The sequence below is a fragment of the Squalius cephalus genome, assembly GCF_949319135.1.
Source record: "Squalius cephalus genome assembly, chromosome: 12".
NCBI lineage: Eukaryota > Metazoa > Chordata > Actinopteri > Cypriniformes > Leuciscidae > Squalius > Squalius cephalus.
This window is the reverse complement of record NC_137133.1, coordinates 2,426,317-2,438,705: the sequence shown is the minus strand read 5'-3', so window position 1 is coordinate 2,438,705 and position 12,389 is coordinate 2,426,317. Positions and strand designations below refer to the sequence as shown.

The 12,389-nt window shown below is 41.1% G+C and overlaps 1 protein-coding gene across 5 annotated transcripts in view; it reads left to right on the top strand.

Moving 5' to 3' along the window:
* The first annotated feature begins 94 nt into the window (after positions 1–94).
* Positions 95–12,389, top strand: part of cdk19 (cyclin dependent kinase 19) — a 53,007-nt gene continuing 40,712 nt past the window's right edge. For 2 of the 5 annotated variants that reach the window (XM_079887588.1, XM_079887591.1), the window contains exons 1-2: positions 117–169; positions 9,190–9,265. In XM_079887588.1, the coding sequence (XP_079743714.1) occupies positions 162–169; positions 9,190–9,265 (84 nt within the window). In that variant the 5' untranslated portion in view covers positions 117–161. Of the gene's footprint in view, positions 385–9,189; positions 9,266–12,389 lie in introns of all 5 variants that reach the window. The other 3 variants (XM_079887587.1, XM_079887590.1, XM_079887589.1) reach the window with 3 other exon arrangements.

Below are 12,389 nucleotides of genomic sequence, written 5' to 3'. Positions count from 1 at the left end.
GATTTGCGCGTTGTAGTTTTACACACGTCCTATCGTCATTAACTCAAACCGACGGGTTGATCTGAGAACACTACATTTCCCAGAAGGCCATCCGCGACAATAAATTGCGTCACCGAACATGTGACCATTAAGCGGAGCCGACCAAAATCCCAAACAAGGAAATGGTGGGGTAATAAAACGATCGGATCATTTAATTAATGCATGTAATAATTAATATTTTATTTTATTGTAAATTAAGAAATATTTATGGGTTAAAATGGACTACGACTTCAAAACGAAGCTCGCCGCCGAGAGGGAGAAGGTGGAAGATCTGTTTGAATATGAAGGTTGTAAAGTGGGTCGCGGCACATACGGGCATGTTTATAAAGCGAAGCGTAAAGACGGGTAAGAGACACGCGATTGATCGACGCGTTTCACTCACTGCACGCGCTTCTGCTGTCACTGTGTGTGTATGTGTGTGTGTGCGCGGGATGCTCTTGTGTATCGGGGGAATTACGCTGTAATCTCTACCCTGTGTGATTGTTTTTGTTTTCATGGACGCACTTCAACGGTCCACCCCCCAAAACCAACGTGATATGTGTTTCACGTGTTTATATATCTGAATGCGCACTAGTTCATGCGTTCATTTTTTTTTTTTTTATAAGTGCAGTTTTTCGTTTGTGCAGGAGTTCACATGTTCATTTGTGCAGTTCTGAATTCACCTTGATTTGTGCAGAAGTCCACACTTTCCTAAAAGGTGGAGTTCGCGTGTTTTCATGAATTTATGTTTATATAGTGTGCAGAAGTTCTACCGTGCTAGAGTTTATACAGCATGCACATTTTCGTGTGAGTTCAAATGTTCATCCGTATATGTGTTCATCATTCATGTGTTGTTCAGTTGTGCAGAAGAAGTCACATGACGAGTTACTGGACTCGTAGCGGGTTCAGCAAGTTCCACCTAGAACCAATAACCGGTGATTATGCCAGATCAAAATGGTGTTATTGTGACGTATGTGAAAATAGTCTGTTGACAGCGAGGTGGCCTCGGGTTTTTAGGAAGGCCCTGCAGTGGCTCATGTTCTCCTCCAATTGCACAAACTGCAAGCAACATGGGAAACGACTTCATGGTGGCGCATCTTAAAGTCCCCATGAAATCAAAATGTTAGTTTTTTGGCTTCTAGTATGAATATGTTAGCCTTAAGGCTACCTGTAAGCTAGTGTGCTTGAAAACAATGACAACATTCACATTTAGAAGATAATAAGCGTTCAAAACGTACAGTCTGTCACTTCCGCCAATATGGATCAGTGATTTTGATGACATCACTCTGCACTTCAGCTTCTCATTAGATGTTCTGTCCAATCAAAAGCTCGCTTGAATCTGAAGCCCCGCCCCCAAATAGTCACTGAAGCTGTGGCTGAAATCGGTCACTTTTACACATTTACCATTTTCTAAATAGTGATTGGCATATAGTGCACTATATAGTGGATAGGGAACGAGGGTGTGTAAATATGCTTTCCATCGGGGCGCATGGTTGGGAGACTGGTTTCATGTTAGTGTCACGCGAACCTCCGCCGGTCCTGTCCGGTCCGGTCCGGTCCGGTCCAGAGATACGATAGCATAGAGCGAATCATATGATCGACGCAGACCAGAAAACACATCAGACCTGTTTGAATTCTGAACAGAATGCTTTATTTTAAAGCGATATGGTGGAGATTAGGAATAGAAATGGTTTTAGAGATTAGGAGGAAACTGTGGCTTTAACGAGCTCAACGGCTCTGGCTGAACTGTGATATAAACTAAATGCTATTGGCTATTTTAAAAAAGGGGAGGAGCTGTTCAATATGTCCCGCCCTGTCTTCCTGTTTCAGAGGAAATTATGTCACCACACTGAATAGTGCTGCGCATTTCAAGGCACTTCAGTGGGCATTTAACTTCAATTGACTTTGAACAATCACACCGTTATGTTGTATAATAGAATATGTGATATGAATCAACCAAAATGTGGTATAAAAAGACTGATTTTGGCACAGTTTAATAACTGTTATGTAATCGTAACAAACATAACATCTAAATGTGAAGGCAGCAATATTTTCAAATGCATGCATTCACTTAATCGGCAACCAAGAATGTGCTCACGCTGATTGCCTTTGTTTACTATTCAACCTGATGTGTTTATATGTGCGGGTGTTATCTGTATTTCTGTCTGGTGGAACTGCTGTTCAAGAAAGTTTCCACATCAACTACACTAAAAAAAATCTTTGAATTTTCTCACACAAGTCAAAACATATTCAAGTCAAGTTAAATATAGCGCTTTATACAATACAGATTGTCTCAAAGCAGCTTTACGGTGATAAACAGGAAATAACAGAATCAATTCAATTCTGCTGTAAAGCAGCTTTAAAAAAAGACAATAGTGTCATAGTTCAGCTGGAAGTCTGTACAGTGATGATTCAGCTCCATTCAATAACTGTAAATCAGTTATGAAATGAGATCATTCAGCTATGAAAAGCTGTACAGAAGACTATTGTATCATTATTCACTTTGCTTCTGTTCAGTTCAATTCAAGCAAGAAGTTACTGAGCACAGCTCTTTCTAATTGAGTGAAAAACATACACTATCTATAGACTTCATTCATGTGTCCACCCACAACCTCTTCTTCACCACAATGCTAACCACAAAACTTCAACATTAGAGAAACTCTTTTAAATGTCAAGCGTAACTGAACATTAAACATCAGCAGGTGTTCACCCTCACTCAGAAACACAGGGGCCGGCCCGGTTGCATAAACTGCTAAGACTAGTAGTCATCATTTTTCTGTAACTTTTTTAAGTCAGTTACATAGAAATGTACATTGGTCAAATATGACACCCAAAAGTAAGACTGATTACTCTGAACTAACTGCTAGTTGTTCATACTAGTTCTTAAGACACAGTTAATGGCTATGTTTATGTTTAACTGACTCTGATGCTCTGATCTGTCCCTGAACTGGCTCTGATCTGGCCCTGATGCTCTGATACGGCCCTGATCTGGCCCTGAACTGGCTCTGATCTGGCTCTGATCTGGCTCTGATCTGGCCCTGATCTGGCCCTGATGCTCTGATACGGCCCTGATGCTCTGGTCTGGCTCTGATGCTCTGATACGGCTCTGATCTGGCCCTGATGCTCTGGTCTGGCTCTGATGCTCTGATACGGCCCTGATGCTCTGATAAGGCCCTGATCTGGCCCTGATGCTCTGATAAGGCCCTGATTTGGCCCTGATGCTCTGATAAGGCCCTGATCTGGCTCTGATCTGGCCCTGATGCTCTGATCTGGCTCTGATCTTGTCCTGATGCTCTGATCTGGCCCTGATGCTCTGATACGGCCCTGATCTGGCTCTGATGCTCTGATCTGGCCCTGATGCTCTGATCTGGCTCTGATCTGGCCCTGATGCTCTGATACGGCCCTGATCTTGTCCTGATGCTCTGATCTGGCCCTGATGCTCTGATACGGCCCTGATCTGGCTCTGATGCTCTGATCTGGCCCTGATGCTCTGATAAGGCCCTGATCTGGCCCTGATGCTCTGATCTGGCTCTGATCTGGCCCTGATGCTCTGATATGGCCCTGATCTGGCTCTGATCTGGCCCTGATGCTCTGATCTGGCTCTGATCTGGCCCTGATGCTCTGATACGGCCCTGATCTTGTCCTGATGCTCTGATCTGGCCCTGATGCTCTGATACGGCCCTGATCTGGCTCTGATCTGGCTCTGATCTGGCTCTGATCTGGCCCTGATGCTCTGATACGGCTCTGATCTGGCCCTGATGCTCTGATCTGGCCCTGATGCTCTGATACGGCTCTGATCTGGCCCTGATGCTCTGATACGGCCCTGATCTGGCCCTGATGCTCTGATACGGCTCTGATCTGGCCCTGATGCTCTGATACGGCCCTGATCTGGCCCTGATGCTCTGATACGGCTCTGATCTGGCCCTGATGCTCTGATACGGCCCTGATCTGGCCCTGATGCTCTGATACGGCTCTGATCTGGCCCTGATGCTCTGATCTGGCCCTGATGCTCTGATACGGCCCTGATCTGGCTCTGATCTGGCTCTGATCTGGCCCTGATGCTCTGATACGGCCCTGATCTTGTCCTGATGCTCTGATCTGGCCCTGATGCTCTGATACGGCCCTGATCTGGCTCTGATCTGGCTCTGATCTGGCTCTGATCTGGCCCTGATGCTCTGATACGGCTCTGATCTGGCCCTGATGCTCTGATACGGCTCTGATCTGGCCCTGATGCTCTGATCTGGCCCTGATGCTCTGATACGGCTCTGATCTGGCCCTGATGCTCTGATACGGCCCTGATCTGGCCCTGATGCTCTGATACGGCTCTGATCTGGCCCTGATGCTCTGATCTGGCCCTGATGCTCTGATACGGCTCTGATCTGGCCCTGATGCTCTGATCTGGCCCTGATCTGGCCCTGATGCTCTGATCTGGCCCTGATGCTCTGATCTGGCCCTGATCTGGCCCTGATGCTCTGATCTGGCCCTGATGCTCTGATACGGCTCTGATCTGGCCCTGATGCTCTGATACGGCCCTGATCTGGCCCTGATGCTCTGATACGGCTCTGATCTGGCCCTGATGCTCTGATACGGCCCTGATCTGGCCCTGATGCTCTGATACGGCTCTGATCTGGCCCTGATGCTCTGATACGGCCCTGATCTGGCCCTGATGCTCTGATACGGCTCTGATCTGGCCCTGATGCTCTGATCTGGCCCTGATCTGGCTCTGATCTGGCTCTGATCTGGCCCTGATGCTCTGATACGGCTCTGATCTGGCCCTGATGCTCTGATACGGCTCTGATCTGGCCCTGATGCTCTGATACGGCCCTGATCTGGCCCTGATGCTCTGATACGGCCCTGATCTGGCCCTGATGCTCTGATACGGCTCTGATCTGGCCCTGATGCTCTAATGCGGCCTTGATCTGGCCCTGATGCTCTGATACGGCCCTGATCTGGCCCTGATGCTCTCATCTGGCCCTGATGCTCTGATACGGCTCTGATCTGGCTCTGATCTGGCCCTGATGCTCTGATACGGCTCTGATCTGGCCCTGATGCTCTGATCTGGCCCTGATCTGGCCCTGATGCTCTGATACGGCTCTGATCTGGCCCTGATGCTCTGATACGGCTCTGATCTGGCCCTGATGCTCTGATCTGGCTCTGATCTGGCCCTGATGCTCTGATACGGCTCTGATCTGGCCCTGATGCTCTGATACGGCTCTGATCTGGCCCTGATCTGGCTCTGATCTGGCCCTGAGAAATAACATGATACAAAAGAGTACAAAAGATTTAAACCACCAGCACTACACATTTGGTACTGAAACCAAATGAGTTGAATGTGATTGATTACACATATGAATGTGCAGTGTTGCATCAGCATTTATTCAAAGGTGAACAATGATTGTTTTCTTTGTAATTGGTCTGATGATTGTAGGATGACGTTGATCTGTTTTTATGATTTCTGAAGGTGTGGTCAAAAATATCTAGTGTCACTGGCGTAGTGACGTATGAAGCTCAGCTCACTCATTCAAAGCAAGCAGATCCGGTGCGTGGTTGTCAAATCTGCATTGGGAAATGTTTTCATCTTTACATGAAATTCTTGGCCTTTAGGATATCTTTTGAATTCACTGGATTTCGTCTGCTAAAATTCAGAACAACTTTAAATGTGACCACAGCTTAAGTATGTTTCATGGTTCTAGGGTCACGTTTTGGTACAGTTTGGTAAAAAAAAAAATACTACTTCTAATTACTAACTTCGAGTAAGATTGCCTGTTATTTGGTAACAATCACTTTAGCATGCCGCTTTAACTTCATGCATAAGAAAATGTTTTTTTTTTTTTTTTTCTAGAAAGACTTGATAATAGGTGGATAAATGTACATTGGTTGGGTGGGCAAGCGAAGTAATGCCAGAATAAAGTCAGACACAACAACATTGGCTCAAACATTGATGTGCATTTGAGGCAAGCCTGTTGGTCTGTTTGGCTCACCAATGGCAGACGGGCAGACAAAAGTCATTATATTTGCTATTCTTCTTGGTGATGGAGTGGCTATTTGGAGTGGATATAGTCACTTTCACTATTATTAGAGACATTACATTTGAGTCAGCATTGCACTTCTGAATGTTATATTTGCATGACGCACTCTTGCACATTTGAAGCGTCACATTCCCCTTGACACTCTGCACTCGAACAAACACACAGGATGCCACCCATCACTGGATACTGAGGGGAAAAGCTGTTTAAAAATTGATCAATTTAAAGAATTCACAGCACCTAAAATAAACACACACACATACAGTCGCCCAGGAAGGATTCGGGCACTTCAGCCACACTGGGAAATTACAAACCATCAAACCTAATATTGTTTATTTTAGAAGCATGTTGCATGTAAAATATTTAAACAAGTTTATTTTTTAAATGATAAAACTATAGATAGTGTTGAAAATGAAAACAAAAAAGAGACGTTTTGTGGTTGTGAGATGTTAGCAGGAAGTGTCAGAAGTTAATGTGTTGAACTATACTTGTGTGAAATTGAGGGGGACTTGTTCAGTTGGTTAAAAATCATTGCAAAAGTAGCCGACCAGTTTAGCAGAAAAGCATGAGAAATCGTGAATTATACGAGAAACTGCAACAAAGTTTGCTTCAGAGAATATTATAAGATAAAAGTTCACAGATCTTTTTGTTCATCATTTGCTTACTTTAAGAAGTTCACTACAGCTGCGATCTGATGATAGTTGAACAAACGGGATTAGTCTCGAGTTGACAAACTAACCCATCCAATCAGGCTTTGCTGACGCTAATCATCAACTTTCTCTGTCAACTCAGGCTTTGGTCCTGAGCTCATGAATAACTGTGGAGCGCATGACAACCCATCACATGCCTTGAGAAACGGAGAAAGTGGGATTCACTGTTCCCAAGATACTTGCCAATCACATGCCTTAGAGCATAAGTTACTATGGCGATGAACACAACTAAAACTCGATATGGTTTGGGTATAACCATACCTCGCTAGCCACCTAATCCGGCTTCATGGCATAAAACCCTTGATACAGAAACTGGTTGTTTCTCTGCTCAGGCGCGTAGAAGTTATGTGAAAGATGGCAAAATATTTGAATTGTCTAATGATCTTTTGTATAGCCATTGTCAAGTGTCCATACAACGGTTTATCTCAGTTTTGAGAAGTGTATCTGTTGTTTTATGAGTTAAAACCAAAGTATGTTTTTTTTGTTTGTAAAATAATTTGCTTTGCCAAAAACTAATATCTGTATTAAAAATATAGGCTGTATAGCCTTAGTTTGACGTATTCTTTCAAATTTCAAATTCGTATTTCACGATATAAATTATCGCGATATAGTTGTTTTGTGTTATTTTATCTAATTCCTTAGATATTAGTTATTAAAAATAAGAAAAAAGAAGTGAATTACAGACAATAGGACAAATACAATATAACAAAAATATTAATTAAACTACATTTTTCAGGTGCAATTGGTTTATTTAACATGTAGTTAGAATTAGTAAAGAAATGTAATAATCAAATGTAAAAGTTGCATAATCTGCACTGTATGAATTAAATATAAATGTATTCTTATTAAAGCAAAAAAAAAGTTAAGTTATTATTTTTTCTTTTGTTTGATTGACATTAATGACACAGAGCAGCGTCAGGTTTATTAGGCTGCTGTCACTTTAAGACCAAACGCACGGATCCATCATACTGATACACATCCCATTTACATTCACTTGAGACATAACCGGCTGTGTTTACAGGAATACTCCACACGATGGGCATTTTGACACAATTGTGTGTGTATTCGACCATTCAAGCGCAATAAGACGTGAAAGGGAACTGAATTAGCGATCGTATGCTGAGAGAATCGTATTTTTAACATCAAACACCTCCCGCTCTTTCTTTATATTCTCATTCATGCATTTCAACACTCTGAATAGTGCTATATATTTACATACCGCAATATACACCATATAGCAAAATCTCTAACCATAGACTTTTTTTTTTTTTTTACCATGGTAACAATATTTTCATACCGCCCAGCCCTAATTAGATTTTTGTTGTTATATATTGCAATGATAGTGTCAGGGAACGTTGATTGTTATAAATACAACTGTCATGAAGAAGAAGATGAGTAGCACTTACAAAGTCTTTAATGAATCCACAAGGAGAACACACTGAAGAACGCAGGAACATCATGACACAACCACTCTTAGATTGACAAGAACTGAAAAACTAAGACTGAAACTCAAGGTATAAATGAAGACTTCCGATGCAAAAGCCTCTATGTGCCATCTGAAATTTCCTTCTAGAATGATCATTTTTATCAAGCTTGTATATTTATGGTCACTTATTTCACTTTAATGGCAATGGAAATGACCTATTAATTGTCATTTAAAGTGAAATTACTGAACTTAAAAATACGAGCTTGAAAAAAATGCTCATTTTAGAAGAAAATTTCCGATGGCACTTAGAGGGTTTTGCATCTGAAGTCTTTAAATATAGTGAAACAAGCCAAACTACTCGATTAGCACCTGAACTGAATCAATCAAGCAATGTGTCACCATGGAAACAGAGCAGAAGAGAACAGAACGATAAGAACCAATTAGCAATAACAATCATAGAATAGAAAGACCAAACTGAAAACCTGAATGAAACTATACTAAACATGAGAAAACTAACTAAGAATGTGACAGATAGGCATTAAGCATACATTTTTAATTGTCTTCAGTGTTCAAATAATTTTGAGAACTACTCTATAAAAATGTATTTTATGAACTGATATATATATCTTCTGTGACTTTTGTTGTAAACAGTCAATGTATTTAGATGAATTGCAGTTTTATAAAAATATTTTTATTGCAGTAAGTAAATTAACTTTTCACATAGTTGCACATATTGCTTATTTAACACGGTATGTATTTGTTGTAAATTAACTTTAATGATAGTAGCTAACGTGTTAATACTTGGCTACATTGTTAGTACTTGATTCATACTTTTAATTCCATATAATTTAATGAGAAATATATTATTATACAAATGCCAGTATTATTGAATTAAATATAATATAATAATTGTTTAATGTTGTGACACAAGTGTTGTAATGGTATTTTTACTGTATGAGCGTAGATGTCTTTCCTCACCTTTAGTAATGCTGTGTTTGTGTTTTCACAGGAAGGATGAGAAGGAGTATGCACTGAAACAGATAGAAGGCACTGGTATTTCCATGTCTGCCTGCAGGGAAATTGCTGTAAGTTGTTTTTTAAGCTACTTCTTTACTGCTTTACCCCGTACAATACATTTTTTAATCACCTCTCAGTTTGCAAAAACAAACTAAAAATGTGTCTACAATAATATGTTAATAGGAAGGAACCCAGCAAGTGTGCAGCACTGTGAATCAATGTTTAAAATGCAGCTTTGACACAGTTTCGAAAACCATAATTCTTAAATATAATTAGCTTATATATTAAATGAGCTTGTTTCCTTTAATTAACACAATGGTATGACCAGCTTTAAACCTTGTAACCTGTGGAGGTTTAGTTTTGTCTAGGGCATTTGTGTAAACTTCTGATCTTCCCCCACTGCAAAAATCCAAATGTAACCCCTGGTTTGGCACTATTATTTGTAAAGCTGATTTACAATGTGTGTTGTGAAAAGCAATATAGAAATGAAGTTGAGTTCAAGTATCGGCTTTTGCAGATAGTAGTTCACTTCACCTTTAAACTTTGAAGGTTTGCTGTTAGTGCACCCAGGCATAATCTCTGTTGTAGGAAACACACGGCATCAGTTTCGTCTTATTCTAAAGACATTCCTTGAGTCGCACAAATCAACATGGCAAAATTGTCTTACTGTCATATGACTAACACAAGGTCAAAACTGTGCTGTCATGTTTTTCCATTTGAAAAAGACTTCTGACCTCAGTGTGCAGGGTTGCCCACACACACTTTCAGGATCTGTCTCACGCTGCCCAAGTGAATCTCACAGCACATTAAAAAAGCTGCACAGACCATTTGGTGTATCAAGATTCGCGAGAGTGATTCAAAAGCTGTGCTTGATGTCAAATGGCATTCGGTCTGTGCAGCGCCGCATGAAGTTAAACACATGTGTTGACAAGGTATGGGTTTTTAATGAGAACAATGAAGACCTGCAACCTCCAGATTGTGCCAATCACATTTTCCCCACACCGTACAGGGTCACTGTATATAAGCTGCGGACTCCCACCTGTGCAGCGATCATCGAAGATGTTTTGGTGGCATTGTGAAACACAGTATTTGTGCACACAAAGCAGATTTACACGTCTAAGATAACTATTATTAATTTGAGTTGTTCATTTTAACCTTTACTAACATTGCCAGCTGACAGGGCTCCCTGCATGTTTACAGCATTAGTTGAGAGATGTTTTCCTCGAGAAAATGAAACATGTAGCTACTGTACCTGATATTTATCCAAATTAATTGATAGTGAATCAAGACCCTTCCATAATTCTCACTCCAAAGTTGGCGACCCTGAGGGCCCTATTTTAACGATCTGAAACGCAAGTATCAAGCGCGAAACGCAAGTAGCTTTGTGGGCGGGTCTCAATCTAAAATGTGTTGGTCTGAAGTAGCTTCATTACTCATAGGTGTGGTTTGGGCGTAACGTGAAATAAACCAATCAGAGCGTCATCTCACATTCCCTTTAAGAGCAGGCGCGCTTGTTCCATGGCGGATTGCTATTATAACGGCGGATTTGCCAGGAGCGGTTCACAGCCGAGGAGACCGACGTTCTCGTCAGGGCCGTAAAACACAGAGAAGTGACATTGGGGATGGAGAAACACACCCAAATTAGCTTCGGTTAAACAGGCGTATAATAATTTGGGTAAATGTGTAAGCTAGATTTATGCCTATTTTTTCACATCTTCATGGAATCAACAATGATTTCCCTCGTGTGGAATATTTTTCCTTGTAATAATGTATGGTTTTCTAAAAATGAAAACTGCTGTGTCTGTGTGTAGAGTAGATAAGCAAAGTGTATGCGCGTTGAGCACACGCTACATTGATTATGGCCAAGCATGCGCCCTTAAAATAGCATCTGAATAACATGCGCAACGCGCCACTGACTTTAGACTCGGTTTCTCCTGGTCAGTGGCGGAATTGTTTTCTAAACCTGCAAAATAGCACCAGGGAACGTTTGCTCCGGAACACGCCTCCTCTTTTCCCTGAACCGCCCCCGTGAGCGCAAATACATTTTCTAATTTACCGATGTGCGTCTGTGGAGGGAGAAGTCCGCTGTGCGTCAGTTGCAAAATAGGAATGATACATGCGTCGTGTACAAAGTCAATTGCGCTGGGTGCAAGATAGGGCCCTGAGTGTGTTCCAGTCAATCACTTGTCACAATCACATGTACATCACACCTCATTTATATTTGTTATTAAATGTGCAAATCATGGCCATTCATTGATAAAGTTGAAGCAAAACACAAGACAAGGGAGCACATGGAAAAAACAGGAAAAAACAAAACACATGTAAGACCAATAAACCCTGAAACTGGGAAACAGCCAAATGAGAGTTAGGATTAAACACACATTACCTCGAGTAAAACACACTCATACAGCTGCCAACTCATTGCATAACCACTGCTGAAATAAAATGCTTTCATTTCATGGAAACTTAAGCGTTATTTTCTAGAAGATAAAATACTGCAATTTCTTCTGGTATTATTGTTTAGTTAGGCATAGGGATGGGTATCGCTAAGGCTTTAACGGTATTACCGACACTGCTTATCGATCCGGTACTTGTCACAGTATTCTTATCGTTCTTTTTTTTTTTTTTTTTTAAGAATTAAGAACATAATTAACATGGCTTTATATTTTGAAATGTAAAATAAACATCTATAGCAAAAGAAAAAAGTTATGTTTTAACAAAACAAATAAAACATCTATTTGTTATGCAGGCTTTTTGTGTATTTTATATACATAAGATAGGACAAGATAAGCAAAAACAAAGTACAAACACATGGTCAAACAAAACTAAATAAAATAAGAATACATTAAAACAAAGATACAAATTATATACATAGTGCTTTAATTTCCGGGAGGTCTACCAACATTACTGTTCAGGTAAGTAATATGGCCTAAAAAGAAAGTAATCAAATGTGAAATAACACTGCATAGTTTATCGTAGATAGATGTATGCTTATTAAAGCTATAAAGTTATTCATTCAAGAGCTGTGAGCGTGCTCGCGCATGCGTCGTGGCGCTCTCGTGAACTCGCGTCAGAGGCCCACACGGAAGAAAGTTAATAGTTGAATAAAGTCGTTATTTTGGGGGGTTTTTGCGGACAAAAAATATTCTCGTCCCATTTCTAGCTTAACGTGTCCTCTTCTATAATACTTCA